The sequence below is a fragment of the Carcharodon carcharias genome, chromosome 28 (genome assembly GCF_017639515.1).
Source record: "Carcharodon carcharias isolate sCarCar2 chromosome 28, sCarCar2.pri, whole genome shotgun sequence".
NCBI classification, from domain to species: Eukaryota; Metazoa; Chordata; class Chondrichthyes; order Lamniformes; family Lamnidae; genus Carcharodon; species Carcharodon carcharias.
The window spans coordinates 20,775,585-20,796,852 of NC_054494.1; the positions used below are offsets into that span (position 1 = coordinate 20,775,585).

At 38.7% G+C, this 21,268-nt stretch overlaps 2 protein-coding genes and 1 long non-coding RNA gene across 4 annotated transcripts in view; 2 read left to right on the plus strand and 1 right to left on the minus strand.

The window, feature by feature from the left end:
* LOC121270881 (zinc metalloproteinase-disintegrin-like crotastatin) overlaps positions 1-17,774 on the plus strand; it is a 41,614-nt gene extending 23,840 nt beyond the window's left edge. Inside the window, exons 16-25 of one of the 2 annotated variants that reach the window (XM_041176443.1) lie at positions 72-252; positions 952-1,029; positions 1,929-2,013; positions 3,152-3,275; positions 5,890-6,073; positions 8,352-8,411; positions 9,919-9,990; positions 12,017-12,076; positions 12,822-12,899; positions 15,425-17,774. In XM_041176443.1, the coding sequence (XP_041032377.1) occupies positions 72-252; positions 952-1,029; positions 1,929-2,013; positions 3,152-3,275; positions 5,890-6,073; positions 8,352-8,411; positions 9,919-9,990; positions 12,017-12,076; positions 12,822-12,899; positions 15,425-15,475 (973 nt within the window). In that variant the 3' untranslated portion in view covers positions 15,476-17,774. Of the gene's footprint in view, positions 1-71; positions 253-951; positions 1,030-1,928; positions 2,014-3,151; positions 3,276-5,682; positions 5,751-5,889; positions 6,074-8,351; positions 8,412-9,918; positions 9,991-12,016; positions 12,077-12,821; positions 12,900-15,424 lie in introns of those variants that run through there. The other variant, XM_041176444.1, reaches the window with a different exon arrangement.
* LOC121270883 lies at positions 11,631-21,213 on the minus strand. Its single transcript, XR_005941628.1, has 3 exons — positions 20,948-21,213; positions 18,197-18,288; positions 11,631-12,200 (listed from the first exon to the last, which is right to left on the minus strand). It is a non-coding gene; the product is annotated as an uncharacterized LOC121270883 (long non-coding RNA).
* spef1 (sperm flagellar 1) overlaps positions 21,056-21,268 on the plus strand; it is a 45,062-nt gene continuing 44,849 nt past the window's right edge. The window contains exon 1 of the mRNA XM_041176446.1: positions 21,056-21,176. Within this exon, the coding sequence (XP_041032380.1) occupies positions 21,068-21,176 (109 nt within the window). The 5' untranslated portion in view covers positions 21,056-21,067. The remainder of the gene's footprint in view (positions 21,177-21,268) is intronic.

Here is a 21,268-nt window from a genome sequence, read left to right on the forward strand (position 1 = left end):
GGTGCTAGGTCTTGAAGTTATCATCCTTTTTAATTGAGTTCTCTGTGACGGGCTTTTTTTCCTTTTTGCAGGGATGTTAAATGTGGTAAAATTCACTGCGTCGGAGGAAACAAGTTTCCGGTCACTCAAGCAAAGTATGAACTAATGCTGTTGCGGAACAAATTGTGTAGGATCGCAACAATAAACGAAAAGATTGAATTAACTGATGATCCTGGACTGGTCCCTTCAGGAACAAAATGTGGAGATGGGATGGTAAGAAATGATAGCAGGAACTATCATGGGTAATCTTTCTGAGAGAATTTCTTGCAATAGAAATAGGATAGCACCAGGCGGCTGGTGCACACTGGGTTCGGGGAATAATCCCTGCAGCTGGACGGAAAGGGCTCAATGCTCCTTTAAATTAAACTGGTGAGCTGAGGGTGGTCACTGCATTCCAATGTGCCATCTTTCAGATGGTCATTTAAACCAAGACCTTGTCTGCCTGCTCATGGCGCAATTTGAAGGAGAGTGGGGAGTTCTCCTGGGTGCCTTCACCAACATTCCTCCTTCAATCAACACCAGTAGAAATAATTTAATTGTTGTTCATTCACTCACTATGTGTGGCAGTTTACTCTGTGCACATTGACTGCTGCATTTGCCTACACAACCACAGTGTTTGCATTTCGAAAGTAATTCTTTGGATATGAAGTGCTTTGGAGGGTCCTGAGAACATGATAAAGTTTTATGTAAAATGTAGGTTCTTTATTTGTGATCCCTGCTTTCCCCCATTAATTTAACAAAATAGCGTTTCAATAAAATATAGGCTTCAATATAGCGTTTCAATAAAATAAAAATTCTTGCTATGTTATAATCCTAGCCACCCACTACCTAACGTTAAGGTATCTCATTTATGATTTTGAGCATGTGACTTACATTGTTATAAGTGCAAACTATATTTTTGTCTTTTTACAGGTCTGCTACAGTGGTTATTGTCAGAGTGTTCTACTTTATGGATCAAGAAACTGTTCAGGCAAATGCAATAACCATGGGGTATGGCTCATGTAGGATTCTTTCTCTGTTTTTCTCAGTGCAAGCTTTTTTATTTGTTCATGGGTTGGGGGCGTCGCTGGCTAGGCCAGCATGTATTGCCCACCCCTAATTGCCCTTGAGAACTGAGTGGCTTGCTAAACCAATTCAGAAGGCATTTTAAGAGACAACCACATTGCTGTGGGTCTGGGGTCACATGTAGGCCGGCAGATTTCCTCCCCTAAAGGACACTAGTGAACCAGATGGGGTTTTTACAACAATCGACAATGGCTTCATGGTCATCATGAGACTTTTAATTCTGCCATGACAGGATTCAAACCCAGGTCCCTGGGGCATTACTCTGGGCCTCTGATTACCAGTCCAGTGACAATACCACTATGCCACTGCCTACTGGAGATTTAATAGAGGTGTTCAAAATGAAAAAGGGTTTTGATAAAGTATGTAAGTAGAAACTATTTCCCCTGGCAGGAGAGTCAGTAAACTGAGGACAGAGCCTTAAGATAATTGACAAAATGTGCATAGATGAAATGAGGGGCTACAGGGAAAGGGTAGGTGAATGGGACCAGCAACTCCTTGCAGAGAGCTAACACAGACACAATGGGCCAAATGACCACCTCCTGTGTGGTGATCATTCCATCACTCTTGAGAGGTTTTATTTCACTGTGTCCTTGTAATCTGGAATTCAGTGAGTGGAAGTGGATTTAGTAGTAGCATTCGGAAGGAAATTCATATGTATACTTGGAGAAAAATTTGCAGGACTATTGGGGAAAGAGGTTGGAGAAGCTGCAGATCGCACCATTTAATGCGTTTGTGTATTACATTGAGGTGATGGTTAAATTCAAGAATTTATTCCACTTCAGATGAGATCCCAATTGTTGTTAATACTCTGAATTATTTTTCAGGTTTGTAATCACAAGAGAGAATGTCACTGTGATCCAGGCTGGGCACCACCATATTGTCTTACACGAAATGGTAGCTTACCAACAAGTAAGAATCTAACCAAATACATGGAAATGAGATGACTCTATGTACACAAACCTTGATATATATCTTCCAGAAGTAATAGCTTTCCACATCTATAAATAAGTTTTGTTGTAGGGCTTTTACCCTTCTGCACTTACTCACTATCCTATTCCAATGCAAACTGTAATTTTTGATTTTAAGAAGTAAGTCATAAACCTAGAGATTATTGAATTAATTTCATCTGATTGGCCAACTCATTATTTGTTTATAAAAATTACTTTTGGCTCCTTCAGAAGCACTCCTTCTGTGCTGTAACTATTCTATGATTCTGTGATGATGATCATTCCACAACACAAAATGTATTTTAGGTTAAACATTATAGGTCTTTAAAAATGTCCATTTTCACCAAACCAAAAAGTCCCAGTTACTGTTACAAATACAGTTCCCATTTCTAAATGTGCATCAAAATTGTTACAATTTTCAGAGTATTCCAATACTTCTACATAAGATACATTTCCCACATTTTTAAAAAAAGATGTTTATTAATTTATTCAATCCAAAATGATTAAAGGCCAAATTTCGTTCCAAATATCTGAATTTCTTGTAATTTTTTTTGAACATTCACATTAATTATGTCCTGCTCCTGATGTGGATTTCTGCACAACTGGCATCAGTGCTATTTTATGACCAGCCTGGTACAATGTCTGTTTTCTGCCTCGCGTACTCTTTAATGCCTGTGGCTGAGGCAGATAACTATGGCCCTTGGATATAAAGCTGTGACCAGCCCTTTGAAGTCCAGGCTCCCCGGGTTCCATTAAGCTGGTGGGCTGAGAAGGAAAAGTATGCTATTCTCCCCTCTTATCATGCTATCTTTCCCAACTTTCCCTTCCATGTTTGTAAATGTGCTTGCCCCTATCACATTTTGAAGAGATTGGAAGTACATTGTGTGAGAAATCACAAGAGTGAACTCGTGTTGTACCACCTGACAATGTGGAAAGTTGACTGGCCAACAAAGGATTTTTGTTTTCTAGAAAGAATTCCAGTGATTTTGTAATTATCAGTTTGGACTTGTGTTAATCTTTACTCTGCCTTTTGTGCAGTTCAAAGGGCAAAGTTCATGACTGTGTACTTGCAGAAATGAGGTAATTTATTTTCTTTTCAGTGGGAAATGCTTCCACAATCATCATTCTCTCGGTGCTCCTTCCCTTCATCATTTTACTTATCTTAATAAGTGGTGGACTTCTGTATTATAAAAGATGCTTAATGAAGAAATATACAAACAAGCTGTAAGTACCGAATGAGAACTCATGTTTTCCCTACTTTCGTCACTTACTAACATTGTCAGATAATAATAAAACCTGTAATGTTGCTCATGTAAATCGGAGGTTTTATTGTTGCAAGTGCATCTCTCTATGCCTTTCACAATTCAAAGCACAGGAGTTAACTAAGTGTGGTGAAAAACACAAGAATTTGTTCTTGTTTCAAGCAATTCAGAGAATTACAGGCAGAAACATATTTCCATTAATATGAGCACTTGATCAAATGCATACACAAGTTAACTGAAACATTCTATTGTGATTCAAGAATTATGCAATATTTGAATTTTGACTCATCAGAATTGGGCTTGAATCATCTACAAAATAATCCTGACACAACCATATTAAAGCGTTATGTTGAAGCAAGCACCTGACAGTAGGCGGTAAGGGTGGGAGAGTTTCCTGGTCAGTCATACTGCAGAAGGCAATGACAAACTACTGCAGTGCTTTGCCAAGCTTAATCATGGACCAATCCGATTGAAGTCCATGGTCGCCAATGCCTTCTTAGGGCATGGTACCTGAAGGAGGAGGAGGATTGAAGCAAAGTAGTTAAACTTGATATTTGCACTTTACAAGGAGAACCAAAGCCACATGTAAATCCCCACTTTTGTTTGCCATTTTTCTCTTCTATTTTAAAAAGTAGATGTCTTTTGTTTCTAATTTTGTGGTCAACCTGTATCGCAGAGTTTCATCCAATTTTTTTCATTCTGTTAAGAACTGTGGGTATAAGATGTCAGTGAGGGCTAATAGTTTTGTCTAGATCACTGTTGACCCATTGAAATCAGTGACTAGCCAAAGGCATAGCTACAATAACACTGTTGTGATCAAATGCTCTCATTTTAGTACAAAACACCTTACGCACAATATGGGTAAAAATATTTCATATATGTGTGTATATAAACTTAAACATTCACCGTTTGGAATTCCAGCATGAATTTACCAGAGGTAGCACAGCTTAATGCAGTTTCCAGATGTTTATCCAGCAGTTGAGTGCAACCGTTATGAAGGTTAACTCCCACAATAACACATGCCAGACTAACTCTTGCTGTCCATCCTGATCACAGTCAAATGCTGCTTGCCCTTAGCTATGCTGTACCTGATTGGAATCTTTACTGCTAGTTTTTTTTTGCTGACCTGTCATGACTATTCCAATTAGTTCAGCTGACCACAATCACAGCTCCCCGCTCCATACGATGTTATTAATGTTTCATGGTGCTGAATGTCACCTGTATAACATACTTTTTTTTAATAGATAACCAAAAAGCAGCAACCGAGTGTAAAGCAGCACACAGAGATCAAGAGCACTTACACACACTGCTTTTCATCTTACCATTTTACCAATAAACATACAAAAAAGGTCAAAGTATAATGCATACACTATACACGTATTGAGATTGCATGCCCAAGAATGTTTTCTATTATTTATTTTTTATCCACGAATTCATTTTGCAATTAGCTCCATCTCACTTCCTAATATGGCTGACATATATTAAACAACACTAGGGCCAGGATTTCCCTGTCAGCGAAGGCGGGGGGGGGGTGGCGAGGCCCGCTCGCCAATGTGTAAAATGTCGCAGGATGACAGTGGGCGGAACTCCTCACGTCACCCTGCCTCATTTCCCTTTTCAGGTCGGCGAGGGCTCAGCAGAATCAGTTGTGCGCCTGCTGACCTGTCAATGGCCAATTGAAGCCATTGCCAAAGTAGTTAAAGTGATTAATGGACCTGCCTGCCCAACCTTAAGGTTGGCGGGCAGGCCAGGAGCCCTGGCGAACCTTAAGGAAAAGCATGAAACCCTCATCCACGGGCAGGATGAGGTTTCATGTAGGTTTTAAAATTTTAATAAGTGTCAATGAAAATGATGGACATGTCCCAACTCGTGTGACAGTGTCACATGAGGGGACATGTCAGGTGAATTTATCTGTTCTGTTTTTACAATTTTTTCAGACAGGAGCCAATCTCCCTGAGGCAGCACTTAGCCTCAGGGAGATGAGTGCACTCTTTAGTGCTTGCACATCAAAGAGCGCATTCCTAGCTCAGGGAATGCCCCCAACCCCTGCGCCCGCACAGGGAGCACATAGTGTTTCCTTGCAGATGTCACGCTGGGCAGGCCTTAATTGGCACGCCCACGTAAAATGGCGGCGCGCCCCCAATTAGGGGCACCGATTGGAGGTGCGCCTCCATGCACCCGCTCCTAAACTTGCCCCCAAACAGGGGGAATGTTCTGCCCTAGATCTTTCCTCAATGGTAATATTTTGAACTCTGGCTGGAAAAATTGTGAAGGGGAGGTGTTGAATTTGCATTATGTAATATTAGCATTGGAAACAATTTATCTAGTCACTGTTAAAATTAAAGTATTAACTTGTTTACATTATACAGATAATGCCTTCGTTAAAAAGTAGCAGTCATTGGAATTGCATACCACACCTTCAATTTCGTCCTGTGAGGGTGCAGTAATTCAACAACAAAATTGCCCAGGATATGATATCACTCCCAAAATAGAGAGCAGGTTAAATCAACATTAAAATTGATGATTCATTTGAGTTTAAATGTTGTGCATAAATTTTCACTTCAATTTCATTGCAGACCAACAAAATCTAGTTCACCACGTGGCTTATCAAATCCAATATTTGAACGAAAAGACAGAAGCAACTCTAAAACCGTGTATCCTAGCAACAGGAGTCCACATGTAAAACATTCACTACTTGTTGCCTCAAACAATGATCAACGATTGCAGATTACGGTGATACCCAACCGTCCACCACCTCAGGTAAATGCATGACCATGATATTTTCAACTCTTTCCTGTTAGTTACACTTCCACTTCTAATATATTTAATCGTAGGCCAGGATTTTCCAGCCCTGTCACGGGTGGGACCCACCGCGGGCAAGTCACCCCAGCCAGAGCTCCATTGACTTGTGGCAGGACCGGTCAATCCCAGCAGCGGGCCAGTGTGGAAAATCCCGCCCATTGTCTGCTTCCATTACACAGTTACAACCTGTATCCAATATCAATGTGTATTCTTCTACATCTTCTGAAAGTCCTTCAGTTGTCCTTTCAAAGCTGCTTCCAATTCTAAGGAAGCTTTTAAAATGTCTCTTTTTATACTCCTGTCCAAGAAAGAAGAATAAACTTGTTCACTGACGAGCAATCCTTTTATCACTTTGAGTTTGCAACCCTTCACACTTTTTTTTTTGTTGGTCTTCTACTTTATCAATTCAATCTTAGGCATTGCTCTTGTGAGCTTTCTTCTCTTGTTCCTCAAGTTACAAATATGCCACTCATGTTGCCCCGCCTCCCTACTATAGTAATCAAGATATTACATTCAGCACCTTGAACAACAACTTTTGTATATTAAGTTTTTATAAAACTTCTCAAGACATTTCACATGTGTGTTATCAGACAAAATTTTATACTGAACCACATATGGGTGATCAAAGAGATAGGTTTCCAGGAATGTCTTAAGGAGGAGACCGAGGTGGAAAGGTTCTGGGAGGGAATTCCAAAGTTTGGGGCACAGCTTCCAATGGGGCGGCGAAAGAAATCACATATGCACAGAATTGGAGGAATGCAGAATTCTTGGGAGGTTACAGAAAGAAAGAGGGGTACTGAGAGATTTGAATATAGGATAAGAATTTAAAATTTGGGGGCTTTGCTGAACTAGGAATCAATGTAAGTTAGTGAGCACAAGTGTAATGAGTGAATTGGTGCTAGTCAGGATACGAACAACAACAACTTTCGATGAGCTGAGCTTTATGGTGAGTGGGAGGTGGGAGGTTAGACAGAAGAGTGCTATCATCGTCAAGTCTACATGGATGAGGGATTCAGCAGCTGTGAGGTGGAGTCATGTGATAATACAGAAGTGCTATTAAGCAGTTTTGGTCATGGAGAGGATAGAGAGTTGGAAGCTCAGATCATGTTCAGATAGGATAATGAGATTGTAAACAGTCTGATTCGGCCTTAAGAGAAGTGACCAGAGATGGGAATGGAATCAATGGCCATCAAACTCCTTACTTTGTTCGGTCTTCCTTTTCTCCTATAATTTAAGCTTTCAGTTTGCAAACTTGCCATCACCTGATTTTTCTCTTCATACTTGATGATATGCTGGACTTAGGGGCTTTAGTGCTACACTTGCACTTTAACATTGGGAAATATAAACTCTGTGGAAGGAACAGGTATGATGGGCCAAATGACATCCTCTCATTTCTTCTTTAAAGATTTTCTTTAAAACTCAAGATACTTGGCTGCATTCTAATGTTGCTTTCCTCTTTAAGATAAAAGTGAGGGCAACGTCCATTCCAGTTATTTACAATATTTACCTTGAGGTAGTAGTATTGTGCCACACACACGCCTATAGGGTGGAATTTTATGGCCCAGTCATGGCGGGGACGGGTCTGTAAAATGTGACGAACCATTCAAAACCCGTCGACTTCAGCAGGACCATAAAATCCCACTGCTGTAAAATTCCGCCATAGTTTTCTGATGGCAAATCTAAATGGGATAAAAATGTCTAAGGAGTCTCTATCATACTTTCTGTTTACATCATAAATGCATAGAACAATAAATGTTATTGCTTAGAAATCATTTGAAAATAATGAGAGTAATAAGATAAATTATGTAATAGAAAATTTGATCTGGGAAAATGTAGTAATTGGTTTATAGCTGTTGTTACACCTATGATTGTGGGGTCATTTTAATTGGTTACTTTAAGCCTATTCATTGCTGTCAGTGTAGTCCATAAGTTGCTTATAGAGAACTGGTGAATGATATGGGAACCTCAATATCAAGCTGTTTCTGCTCAGTCTTATGAAAAATACTAGCACAATAGCTGTTCATAACGTGCATACTTAAAGAAATTTAAAGTATGTTTGGTAATCTAAAATCAGTGAAATATTTGGAGGAAAACTGCTGCAACCAGTATCATAGGATACGTCAGATAAAATCCTAATGAGCAAAGGTGGGATAAAACTGAGGATGGCATAACCAAGGTTTCAACCATCGGCCTAAGTTGGTTTGATTTGTTTTTGTTTCACTTTATTTCCTTGTAGCTTCCAAAACCAGCTCCTCTTAAGAGCTTTTCTACAAGCATTACAGCAAACCCATTGCAGGTATGATAATTTCACATATAATTTATTATAAATACGTACTGGTTTTTTTTTGGTAAGCCATTGTTAATTTTATCATTTGATAAACCTGTACTTATTGCATCATAATCATTTTACTACAATAAAAAACAAAAAATGGTGGAATTACTTAACAGATAAGGTAGTATCTGTGGATTTAGAAACAAGAGTTAATGCTTCAGTGGGTGATCTTTCATCAGAACTTACTTCAGATTTCCAGCATCCATGCTATGGCAAAATCAAAAGGCCCTAAACCATTGCCAAGGAATTTCACTGCATTATTTAAAAAAAAATAAAACAGGTTCTTTGCAGGAATTTTGAAACTGTAGTTTAATATTTTTGGATGAAAGTTATAAACTGTTCGTGTTTCACTCAGTTTGTGTCGACCTAGATGCTGCAATAAGATTACTGCCTTATAACCAATTGGATATCTATTATTATCTATTTAAGTGAATATTTGCTTCCATACTTCCTATATATCATGCATCCTGGATTCAACATTGGTTTAAGCAGTTGGGGGAAAACTACAATAAATAAAAACAGAAAATGCTGAAAAATTTCAGCAAGTCTGGCAGCACCTGTGGAGAGAGAAAGAGTTAACATTTTGAGTCCTCAGAGCCAAAGGGAGGCAGACATGTGATGGGTTTTATACTGTTGAAGAGAGGGGGGTGGAACAGGTGGAGCAAAATAGAAGCTCAGGAATAGTTGGGAGCTCAATAGAGATTTGACAAAGATGTCATGGACACAAGACAAAAGGAGTGATACTGATAGTGTTTAAAGACTAAGTCAGGTGTTAATAGTGGCATAAAGTTCAGATAACAGAATGTGTTAATAGCAGAACAATGGTCAGCACTCTCTGAAAGCAAAACATAAGAACAAGTGACGGGTGGGTCCTGTGAAGGGGAGGGTGCATGTGTATATATGTATCAAAATGGAGGGCAGAGTTCATGGTCTGAAGTTGTTGAACTCAATGTTAAGTCCAGAAGGCTATAAAGTGCCTAACCTGAAGATGAGGTGCTGTTCCTCCAGTTTGTGTTGGGCTTCACTGGAACATTGCTGTAGGCCAAGGACAGAAATATGGGCAAGAGAGCAAGATGGTGAACTGAAGTGACAAGCAACAATAAGTTCGGGGTCATGCTTATGGACTGAGTGAATCTGTTCCGCAAAGCAGTAGACAACATTGAATGAAGTGCAAGTGAATTGCTGCATCAGAAAAACTATAATTTTACTATTCCCTATTGACTGGTCTTCCCTCACCACCCCACACACTTCCCCTCAAAGAGAAGATTTGCATGAGTGATTCATAAGCAGAGCACTTTATTCACATTGCCTGTGTATTAATTCATTAATCCAGCCATGTTGTAAAGAACCCTGATGGCCAAAATCATACCTTTGTGCAAGTTTAGCTGGCTTTATTGCAATTATTTTTGTCAAACAAGATTATTCTGTACAAATTAGAACAGAAAATTTAAAATTTTCATTTTGACTCTAGAACAAAATTGAAAAACCAAGTGCTCCACCTCTAGTCCCTTCTTCCAAACAATTTCCATCTCTATGTGTACCGGTAAGTGTTGAGTATAGTCCACTTGTTTAGTTATACTTTGGTATTCGGTTGTAAAGTGTGATTTAAGGCAAAGAAATGAGGATAACACTCAACTGTAAATATTTGGTCCCTTGTGCTTATTAAATATCTCATACCAGATGAATGAAGTATCACCAGAATAAGTAAGCAGACATGACCTTTTCAAATTGGTGATGTAATTTCATCATTTCTTTATGTATGTTTAAACATAATAGGCTTATGTGGCAGGAAACAATTCCATGTTTTTATAAACTCAAATTAAAATATTGGTCCATGATTTGTTGTCAAAATAGCATGAGATTAACAGCATTCTATTATTTCTGTGCAAATGCTACAGCAACTTCAGATATGTGATTAAAAGCAGGAATCGAGAGTTCCTGTCATAATTATGCCACTCCATTTTTTGCTTTGCAAAAACATCTCACTATTGGCCTCATCAGTGAAATATATTGAACAGGGTGGAGTTCCTGTTTTTGAGTGGTAGATATGAACCAAACTAGCCACAGAAAATTAAAGGCAGAATTTTTAGGTCGGCTTGTGGGTGCCCACCCAACCTGATAGGGTGCAAAATCGCGCGATATTTCGGTCAGCGGGCACACACAAAAGTCGGAAGCACACCCACCGATGATTAAGAAGCCTTTTAGGATTATTAACGTTGTAATTGTCTCTGATTTTTCATGGTCGGTCCAACCTTACGGTTGACGGACAGGCGAATGGGCCAGGCGGGCTTTGTATTTTTCATGAAACCTCATCCAAGGGCGGAATGAGGTTTCTGTTATTAAATAAAATTAAAATAAAAATTTGCGGACAGCATTTTTATCACGTATATGCTCAGGTGACTGATTGTGATGCTTGCGCATTTTTTTCCCTCATTTTACAAACTTTATTTAACTGTTTTAAAGTCTTCAGCTCTCTGCTTCAGGGAGCTTTCATTTAACGCTAGCCTGCATCTGTGCTTACGTCAGCGCCCACCCTCCTCCTGCCCCTACTCCGGCATCGCTGAGCATTTTAGCACATGCTTCACACTGGCTGGCCGTTAATTGGCTAGTCAGCATGAAATCGTGGTCGACGTTCCCCAGCCAATCCCGGACCCAATGTTCGTTTGCGCCCATCCACTGACCTCAAAGTCCTGCCCTAAGTGATGTTCACTTCAATCTAAGTACCCCTTTAATGATACATGTTTATTACTGATAATCAACCTCTCTGGCCCTGAAAATGAACTATTATAAGTGTGACATCTCATTCCTTCAGGTTCTAATTGTTGTTGAATATATTAAATTGTAAAGTTATATTTAAAAAAAACTTTTCCTTTCTATCTTCTCACTCTCATTCGCTCTCCCTCCCTCTTTCTCTCAAGGCGAGAGGCCTGGGGTTGGGGGGGAATATGCCAAGAAGAGACAAGGTGGAGAGACAAATAATCCTGGGATTCTTCGGTATACCTCTTTGTATTTAGTTACAAAGTATAGCCTCAGCTTCTCACTTAGTTCATTAGCTCAAAATTGGTATTTTACTTCAGAAACAAGCAAAGTGAAACTGAGAAATGAATAACAAGGTTCCTGGATGTACTTCTGACAATTATTTTAATGACTTTTTTAAATGTATATATTGTCATATATCTATCTATAACAAGATAACTTGATGCAAGTGTGCATTTCCTGTGCATCACAGTTCAGAACACATTTGAGATTTTAAAAATTCATTCATGGGAAGTGGGCATCGCTGGCAAACCCATCTTTAATGCAATTGGCAAAGTGGTTGTGAGCCACCTTCTTGAAGCACTACAATCTGTGTGGTTTGGACACACCCACAGTGGCTGTTAGGGGTGTAACATGATATCTAAGAAATGTTTAAATGCCTCTTTATTTTGGTGTGCTCAGTGGGTGAAAATTTTAGCCACATTGTTGTTACTGCAAATCAAGTCCTTAAATGGAGGTGGGAAGATAAGTTACATTTATGCAGTTAAAGCATCTTCTTCATACATGAAATGTTTTTGATTTTCTGCTTCTAGGCCAGACCTCCTCCCCCTCCTCCTCCAGGAAAGCCATTGCCAGGACTGAAGAATAAACAGGTAGGTTTATCTCCAGGTGTTAGAACTGTAAAGCTGACATGCAATGACCATCTGTTGTTGTTCTTCCCTTTTGATTGGAGTTCTGCTCATTCAAAGAATAGTAGCGTGAACTGGATATAGTAACCTGAAGAAAAAGACAACATTCTGTGGTAATGATCTTAAAACAGTGAGTCAGACTGAAAACTCCAAAACTCATTAAGTGATGTTTCTCCATTAGTGACAAGATTTGGCCTCAAACTGACAATCATTCGATATTCAATTAGATACCGATTTTCAGTTTCATCGGGTTTTCAGATGTCATTTGCTCTAAATTTGAGTCCATTCAGGAATCACTTCAAAGGAAAATGAAGTGTGCACATATGCATGTGTTTATTTGTGCATTTCTATATGTCTGTGCAGCACATGTGACACTCATGCATGGTTTGGTGTATTTGTATAAAGGCCTAGTTGTCTGTGTGCATATGCATATTGTACGACGTATTGCACACAATTGAATTATCTGTCAATATCCAGTCTTTGACATTTAACCAATCTAGATGCAATACATGCTTAAAATTCATTTCATGCTGAATCCATAATTTAAAGTTAAAATGCTACAGTTTCAAAATCCAAATTGAATTTTTGCTTTTTTTTTTGATTATTTGTTCAGTTAAACTATTTGTATGAATGAAACAGATGTAATTAGCAGAAAATGGAAGTGATTGTGGTTTCTACAATGTGACAAAAATAAACTTCTATATTGCAGGTAGTAAAACCTACTATTCAGCCTCCACTACCTCCTGTAAAACCAGGTTTTCCATCTGCTTCCTCCAAACAAACCCAGGTAAGCCTCCAGTTAGGAAAAAACAATACCAGTGCCACCTCTTTAAACCAGGATTGATTTGCAAATCCAGACCAGGAGGTGAATTTAATCTAATTTAGGACTGCTGATATCCAAGCTAGCCCAATTATGAAGCCTATTCTATATCATGCTCGGATCTTACAGATGTGGGAGTTCTTTTTTAGCTCCACTTTTATTTTGCAATTGATAATTAGATAGTGACCATCTAATATAAGTTGTGCTAATGTTCAGTCTGTGACAAAAATAGAGTTTTTATCTAGTTAGCATGATGGCTCTCTTTTAAAATCAAATTGCAATACATAGGCCAGCTGCAATTAAATTCCTTATCTCTAAATATTGCACCACTTGATAGATTGTCTCTAAGGTAACATATTTGAGAGGGGAACCAAACCATATCATTCAAACATAGGCATTCTGATCCTTGCTGTTGGAAATCAACCACCATTGTTCCAGTTGCTAAGAAGTAACAGCCTGCTGAGCTGAATAATTACCGACCCGTAGCTCTTGCATCGATAGTCATGAAGTATTTCCAGCACATTGTGTCAAAGCATCTTTCAGATCCTTTTGTTCCACATATTGATCAGTTACAGTTTGCCTATCAACCTAAAGTCAATGGACTGCACTGTTCTGTTCTTGATCTGGTTTATCTGATTCTTCAATAACATGGATAGATTAAGCAACTACGCTCATGCTACCTTTGTTAATTTGTCTTCAGATTATAATAGCATGCGACCATACAAGCTTATTGAAAAATTTTTTTAAAAATGATGTCAATCCTGCTTTCCTACTTTGGATCAGTGATTTCCTTCACAATGGGAGCCAACAGGTGTTAGTTTCTGCGATTTACTTGGAGCCCATGGTAACAAATACTGGATCTTTTCAGGGTTATGCACTGTTACCTTTACTTTTCTTCCTCTCCACGAATGATTGTCAATCAGAGAACAATGACATAACCATCCTGAATATGCTGATACGATACATGTGGGTTTCATCAGGAATAATGAAGTAAACTATAGGAAAGCAGTGAAGTTCGTAAAATGGTGCAATAATAATTCTCTTAAACTGAACAAAAACAAGATGAAAGAACTAGTTATAGACTTCAGAGAAAAAACAGTTAATGATATTGTTCCTGTGAAGATTCAAAATGTCGACATTGGAATAGTTATTAACTACAAGTACCTAGGTGTCAAAGTAGATGGTAAGTTGAATTGGAGGGAACAGTGTACAGATGTGCTCAGAAAATTGAAATATTTTCAAGTAAATCCCACAATCTTATACAGCTGTAGTTGAGCGTGCTATCCTTTTGGGATGTCTTGCCTGGTACTGTTGTCTTAGGAAAGCAGATTCTTTAAGGGTACAGAGATTATTGAACCAGGCAAGAAAGATATTTGATGAGCGGATCCTTCTTGACGAAATCAGCTCTCAAAGAATTTTGAATGAAGTAAAGAGTGTCATGAACAATGAGAATCACCCTTGTCTCCTTATTGCTGCTGGTCGCGTTCAGGGAAAAGGCTACAATCCTTCAGATGAAGGACAAATCAGTTCCTGAATTTGTTTGTGCTACTTTCTATAAGAACTTTTAACAGTTTGATGTATCGATGAGAATATGCAATCAGGGTGGGACTCACTGACTGATTATTTTAATGAATTGGAAGTTTTTAATACATATTTAATTAAAGCTAGATCTCTGTAATAGGGTAACTTTCTTTTTTTTTATTATTCACTAATGTACTTTTTTAAAATGAACGAGTAATGTATCCAAAATTAATTGCCATGTGAATTTCCATATGGGTAATAAAGTGAAATTGAATTGAATAACTAACTCTCTGTTAGTAGTTCAGTTATATGTATGCTTTGGAAACTCCCTTACTATTTGATTCATTAATATTTTTAAATCCAAAGTGTTTGAAATTATTTCATATGCTTTTAAGTAGAGTGAGGTGTTCAAATCAGTGAGGATTGGTTTGGAACTTTCAAGACACATCATTATTGTTCCCACAACATTTTCTTATCATTTTCACCAAACACTGTCCATATTCAACGTTAATCCAAGAGAACAGCAATATAGGAAAGACAAATTGTGGTTTTGTTTCCGAGGAGCTAAATAATAACTTCTATAAATAAATGTTTTTTATTCACTTGCTTATAACGTTAAAAATTTTAATTATCATGCAGCTAGCACAGGCCAATCCCTCCGGTAGGAAAGGATGTCCATTTGAAAGCAGAACCTCATTACCATGTTGCCAGTGAGCTCTAAACAGGTGTCCTGTCTGGGTCAGTTCAACATTCCCCAGAGTCCAGTCCAACTGACAGGAAGATAAATGGGTGTTGGGGGAGATTGCAGATGAACCCAATTTGCATAGATTAAACTTTTGGTTTGTTGGGGAGATGCACAGGGAAAGATTCTCATTTAGAAGCATTTTGATAAATGTATTGCTCTTTATTGTAATAAGAATCTGATATAGGGTCAACATGACTAAACAACAATATAATCTTTTTCTTGCTAGGTTGGTTTCAAGCCAAAAGTTGCTTTAAAGCCACCAAATCAGCACAGATGAAGAGGAAATGTGTAGAAATATCATCACATTACAGAAGCACAGCTGTGGAGCTGCTGGACTTGCTGTCTTTTCCTGTAATGCCAGGAAGAAGATAAAAGTATTATCTTTGGTTTCTTGTCATACAAGTTCATGCAATTAGAGGAAAGAGCATAAAACACAGTACAACAAAACAGTGGCTAGGTTGAAATAGCAGAAAACTGAACATCTCCAACAATGCTGCTTTCATTGTACTGGTGCTTCGGTACTATTAAGGATATATTCTCACTTGATATTTTTTAAATTATATAAATTAAAATGATTCTGCTGCAAACAGTGATGAGATACAACTTGTGAAGTAACCCTTCTATTTAGAAAGGGGGCACTTTGAAAAACCAAAGTGAAGAGGAGACATTGAATAAAGTATTACATTTGTCTGGCATGACTTGGTCTTGCACAAAAGTACTAAGCTTGGGTGTGAATCAGGAAGCTCATTTTCCAGACCTCTTTCCTGGATTGTCAAGGAACAACTTTGAACTTAATTGTCCAGCTGCAGCATTTAGTCTGAATTGATCCAATTAAGGCAAATTCAGAAGCAGTCCCACCATTCCCATTTTTGGAGGTTGTCTTCAATCAAGTTGGCTTGGGTGGAAAAAAAGGCTGGCATAGACTTAATGGGACAAATTCTGTACTGTACCATATAGGATTTGATGAAATTGGCCACAACCTAAACTCTAATACGAAAGCAAAATACTATGTATGATTTTTCATCAGAGCTCTTAGATGAATGTTCTGATGAAAGGTCATTTACCTTAAATATTAACTCTCACTCTCTCCACAAATGCTGCCTAAGTATTTCCAGCATTTTCTGTTTTTCTAACAATCTAAATTGTGTTTCAATTAGAGCAAATGGAAATCAGCCTAATGTCTGAGTACCGCTTCATATTGGAACTGATTTACGTCCAAGTCAGTGTAACCTAGCCTTAAATGACCCATGATTTTAATTACCTGCCTAACACGGGACAATTTATCCCTCACTGTACTATTCACAGACAATATTCCATTCCATTTAAAAATAGTAAAATTGTGCATTGCCAAAAAAGTTTTTATTTAAAAAAAAGAATTCTGGTAAATTGCACAGCTCCACTTAGTATGTTTGCAGGGATTTGATTACTGAATATGGGTTATAGCCCTAAGCCCAAGGTTGAATCAAGTAACCAATCCTAAATAAGCAAATACAGATCAATTTAGATTTAGACAGAGTTTTATTTCATCACTAAAATGTACATTATTTCCCATCAACCATGTGCCTTTACACAAATCACCAGAATCATGATACATACTTGAAATATTAAAAAAATGAATGGAGTCAAATGTATTTATAACTACTTATGTCATCTACCAATGCTTTTTGTCCATTTTAATGCAAGGAACAATTTTTTTAATGATCTGCTTTTGTTTGCATATATTTATTTTGGGAAGGTGAGACATAAATACTTGAAACTAAAATTAATCTGTTAAAGTTCTAATTTTTAGGCTGGCATTCACAATTAAACACAGGTTTCAAAAACAACGTGAAAGTCAGCAAAAGGACATCTTGGGAGGAAATGAATTTTGGTATCTGGTGTAAAATCATTAACTGGAGTTTTGCTTGAATTATTTTCGTTAATTTAAAAAATGTGAAATTTAGCAGAAAAAAGAAGGTAAATTTCTGAATTGAACTAGGACTTCTGCTAGCTAATGAAGTACATGGAAACTTTATGATGAAAACATGTGTGTTCTTTCACATTGCCGTGGTGCTTGTACTGGTGGGAATGCCTTTAAGCGCATCAAAGGTGATGGCAGAGAGGACAAGCCTCACATTTGCTTTAAATAAACACCATTTCCATTAGACTTGGAAACAGTATTGCTTTAGGCACACTTTATATAAAAAAAAACTTTTGTTTGCTTTCAAACAAGGATATCTTCCCATCTAAGGGCTTTAACAGATTTTGACTGTCCCTATATATGGAACCTACAGGTTGCACAGCATGAATGTTTTTTTAAATCTTCTATACTACCATTTTAATCAGGGCCAAATATTTACAGCTGATTTGATGTTGTGAAAGGTTAATCAGATTTTCATGATTTTTATCCAAATTTGGTGAATTGTGATATCAATTATCTAGTTTTAGTATTTGATTTTCAATCCATTGTGTCTAATCCCACAGTGATGTCCATAATTAAACTGTTTGCACTTTTTCAGCTGGACTGAACAAATATCTGTCAGTGTGAAATGGGTTATTTATTTTCTTTAGCAAATAAATACTGTACTTTATTGCAATAATGCACTGCAATTGGTTTTGAGAAATAGATCATTTCTGCTTGTCTGTTTGTTTCATGAGTACACCTAAGTATAACTGAACCCATATAACTGAGGGATTTCTACAAAAAATGATTCATGCTATTTTATAAGTAGAATTCTGAAGTCATGAATCAAACTACAGTTATTTATGCCATTAATTTATGCCTTTCATTCATATCTTAGGAAATGTCAGTGCATTGTCAGGCTACCACCAGAACCAAAAGCAAAAGGTGTTGCCTGTGATTCTAAATTGAAAATAACAAGTATTCTGCATATTCTTTCAGCCAATGGGTAACTCAGGGTAGGGATTGCCCCTGGGTTGCAAGGCCCAAATTTTTTCTTGTACATCAGACAGAAACTTTGGCCCCTCCTGACTCTGCAAAAATCAGTTTAAAAATTACCTTTTTAAGACCTCTGCTTCCTCCCTGGCAAGTTCAATGGAGTGTGGTCACAGGTGGCCCACTCAGCATGTTGTTAAAATGCCATCTGAGTCCTACGTACATCATAAAACCTCAATTAGCATATATTAATGAGGCTTCTGCCTCATGCAGTCATCAGCAAAAACAACAGTTTTAACATGGTTTGCTGCTTCATTTCCATTGCAGAACAGAGTTGTTTGATTTTAACCATGGGTGGAGGGAGTTAAAATTTGCCTTCTAAATGTAGAGCAAAGTAGTAAAACTTTCACTATTCTGTCCTAATTTCAGAAAATGACCCTCTACTGCCCCAGCAGCATTTTTCCATTTCCTGCAACAACAATCTTTGGGTCTTGCCCATTAGGAATAGGATTGACACTCCCCAAGTCTATTTCACTCAGGACCCTAACAAGTAGCAAAGGAGACTTTCACCCCACCCATCCATTTTGGGTTTGAACCCAGGACCTAGATATCAAAGGCTAACTATCAAGTATCTATCCCACTGTAATGCCAAGTTCCCCTAGGGTGACATCTTTCATGAGGTAAATGAATCACAGATTCAAATTAGACAATAGTTTTGGATCAGATACATATTACAATACAGTTTTCCTACAGAAGGTTGATCATGATAGTGACATATGATCTGCAACTCTTCAGTTACTGTTGTGACTCACTTTATTTCCTGTGGTTTAGTGAACATTTTCCTCATTTTCTACATGATAATTTCATAACTAAACTGCGTCAAACACTATAATACAAATATAATATATTGTAGTGGTGGCACAAAACTCCTTGTTTATGAAACAGTTGGGAGGAAGGGAAATTGCAAGTTCTTTCATGTTGGATGAGCCAATTGTGCTTTGTGATCTTGCAAATTATTTTTTATTTAGCCCAATCCTACAATAGGGCTTCCACATGTCCTTTTATGTTTGGCCGACAGTTAGTTGTGTGGGTAGGTTATCCATTCTTGTTGGTGTAATTGTGCAGATGTTTGGTTTTCTAGATTTTGTTGAAAGGGTGGTTGAAGCAGAGTCCGAGCCACGTGGAAAAAATGTGGTCATGGGATTAATTAAGTAGATCTTTCAAGGAATCTGCAGAGGCACTGTGGGCTGAATGGCCTCCTGTGCTGTATGATTCATGTGTAGCCTGTAGTGAAAATTTAAAAGCAGACATATTGGCTGGGATTTTCTGGCCCTGCTGGGGTGAGATCTGCCGAGGTGGATGCAACAGGCTGGTCAAAAGTCCATTGACTTTTGGCAGGACCGGAAGATCCCAGTGGCAGGCAAGGCCAGAAAATCCTGGCCATTTAATCTGTTTTTTTAGCGGCAAAAATACTTAATCCCAACCCTCAAAATGAAAGTTCAGTCCAATCAGCAAGGAGAAGGGCCGCCGGTTTAGGTGTACGTTCAAAAGTGCAGTTGCGCTTTAAGGTTAATGTTAATGGGATTCGGCTATAATTTTGCATTGACGCTAAACTTGAGGCCTGAGCAATTAGAACAGGTGACTAAAAGCTTGGTCAAAGAAGTAGCTTTTAAGCAGCAACTTCAAAGAGGCATAGAGATTTAGGAAGGGAATTTCAGGAGCCTTGGCAGCTGAAAGCAATCACCAATGGCTTGGACAATAAAATTTGGAGATGCAATAAGAGGTTAGAAGTGTGGATATTTGTGAGTGTTATAGGGCTGGAGAAGATTAGAGCTGGGATGTGTTGAGGCTACGGAGGAATTTGAATACAAACATGAGAATTTTTAAACTGGGGCATTGGTTCTCATGGTAGATCAGGTGATGGGTAAATGGGACTTAGGTGTGAGTTAGGATAAGGACAGCAGAGTATTGGGTATTCAAGTTTACGGAGTGGGAAGGTGGGAGGCTGGCCAGTAGTGTTGGAATAGACATGTACGGAAGCAACAACAACAACATGGATAAGGGTTTCTTTGCTGCAGTGCATAAGGAAGCCATCAGAGACAAGTGTCAACATTAGGTTCTGTTCAGGGAAACTCTTCAATCTCTCCACATTCTGTGACTACTGGCTCTGTGATGTTGGTGGAGGCAGATGGAGTTTGTACAGAGGTCACTGTGCCCCAGCTGCCCACAACAAGGAAGACATCCAGACTATGGCAAACAAATTCTCGAGTACTGGCAAAAACCTTGCTCTCCAAGCCAGTGTCTCCCAAGACTGACAGTGTTTTTAGTCAGCAGCCGACATAACCTTTGATGGCACCAGGCTGTAGAAAAAAATCCTCCAAAAAAAAGCGTAAATTAATCCCAAATTTGTAGCATCTAAATAAAGAGCTGGCAAGTTAGAAGCTGCCACAAAAGAGAAGAGGGGCTGCTTGGCAGTGAAGTGTTAAGGTCACACAATAATTTACCTTGGTAGAATATATTTTTTTAACCTAAACACACCCATAACTGGCCACCTATCCTACACTGTCTGGTTTTGTACTGGGGCCCCAATTAAAAAAAATAAGTATGATGCTTAGGAGAACCATTTAAAACTGTGGAGCTATTTTAAGATAAATAATTTTTAAAGCAAAATGAGTAAGTGTAAGTCTTAATGATTTGGGATGAGTCTGCTTAAATGAACGGCATGAGAGCTGATGATAAATAAGAGGGTTAACAGGCATATGTTTCTTTAAAAGCCATAGAATTAAATCGTTAGAAAATAAGTTATTTCTGTGGGGATGATATTGATATTGCGGCCCTTTTCTGGGCGCATCCTCCCCGCTACCCCCGCCGCACCTTTTGATCCTCTTCCCGCACCGTAGCCCCGACCCCTGCCTGCGGTAACCAGGCAACGCGCTGTCAACACGGCCGCCGCTGACGGTTCCAAAGCGCCGGAGCCGTTAGAGAGCGCTGACCATGACCCAGGAGCTGAGCAAAGAGGCCCTGCAGGAACTGTACGCCTGGATCGACCGAATCCCGCTCTCCAGGCCGAAGCGGAACATCGCCCGGGATTTCAGCGACGGAGGTACCGGGCGGGCGGTGGGCGCGCAGCCGCAGTTGAAGGCCCCCCTCCCTCCCCCAAACCACACCCCAGCCCCAGCTCAGGAGCCGTTAACG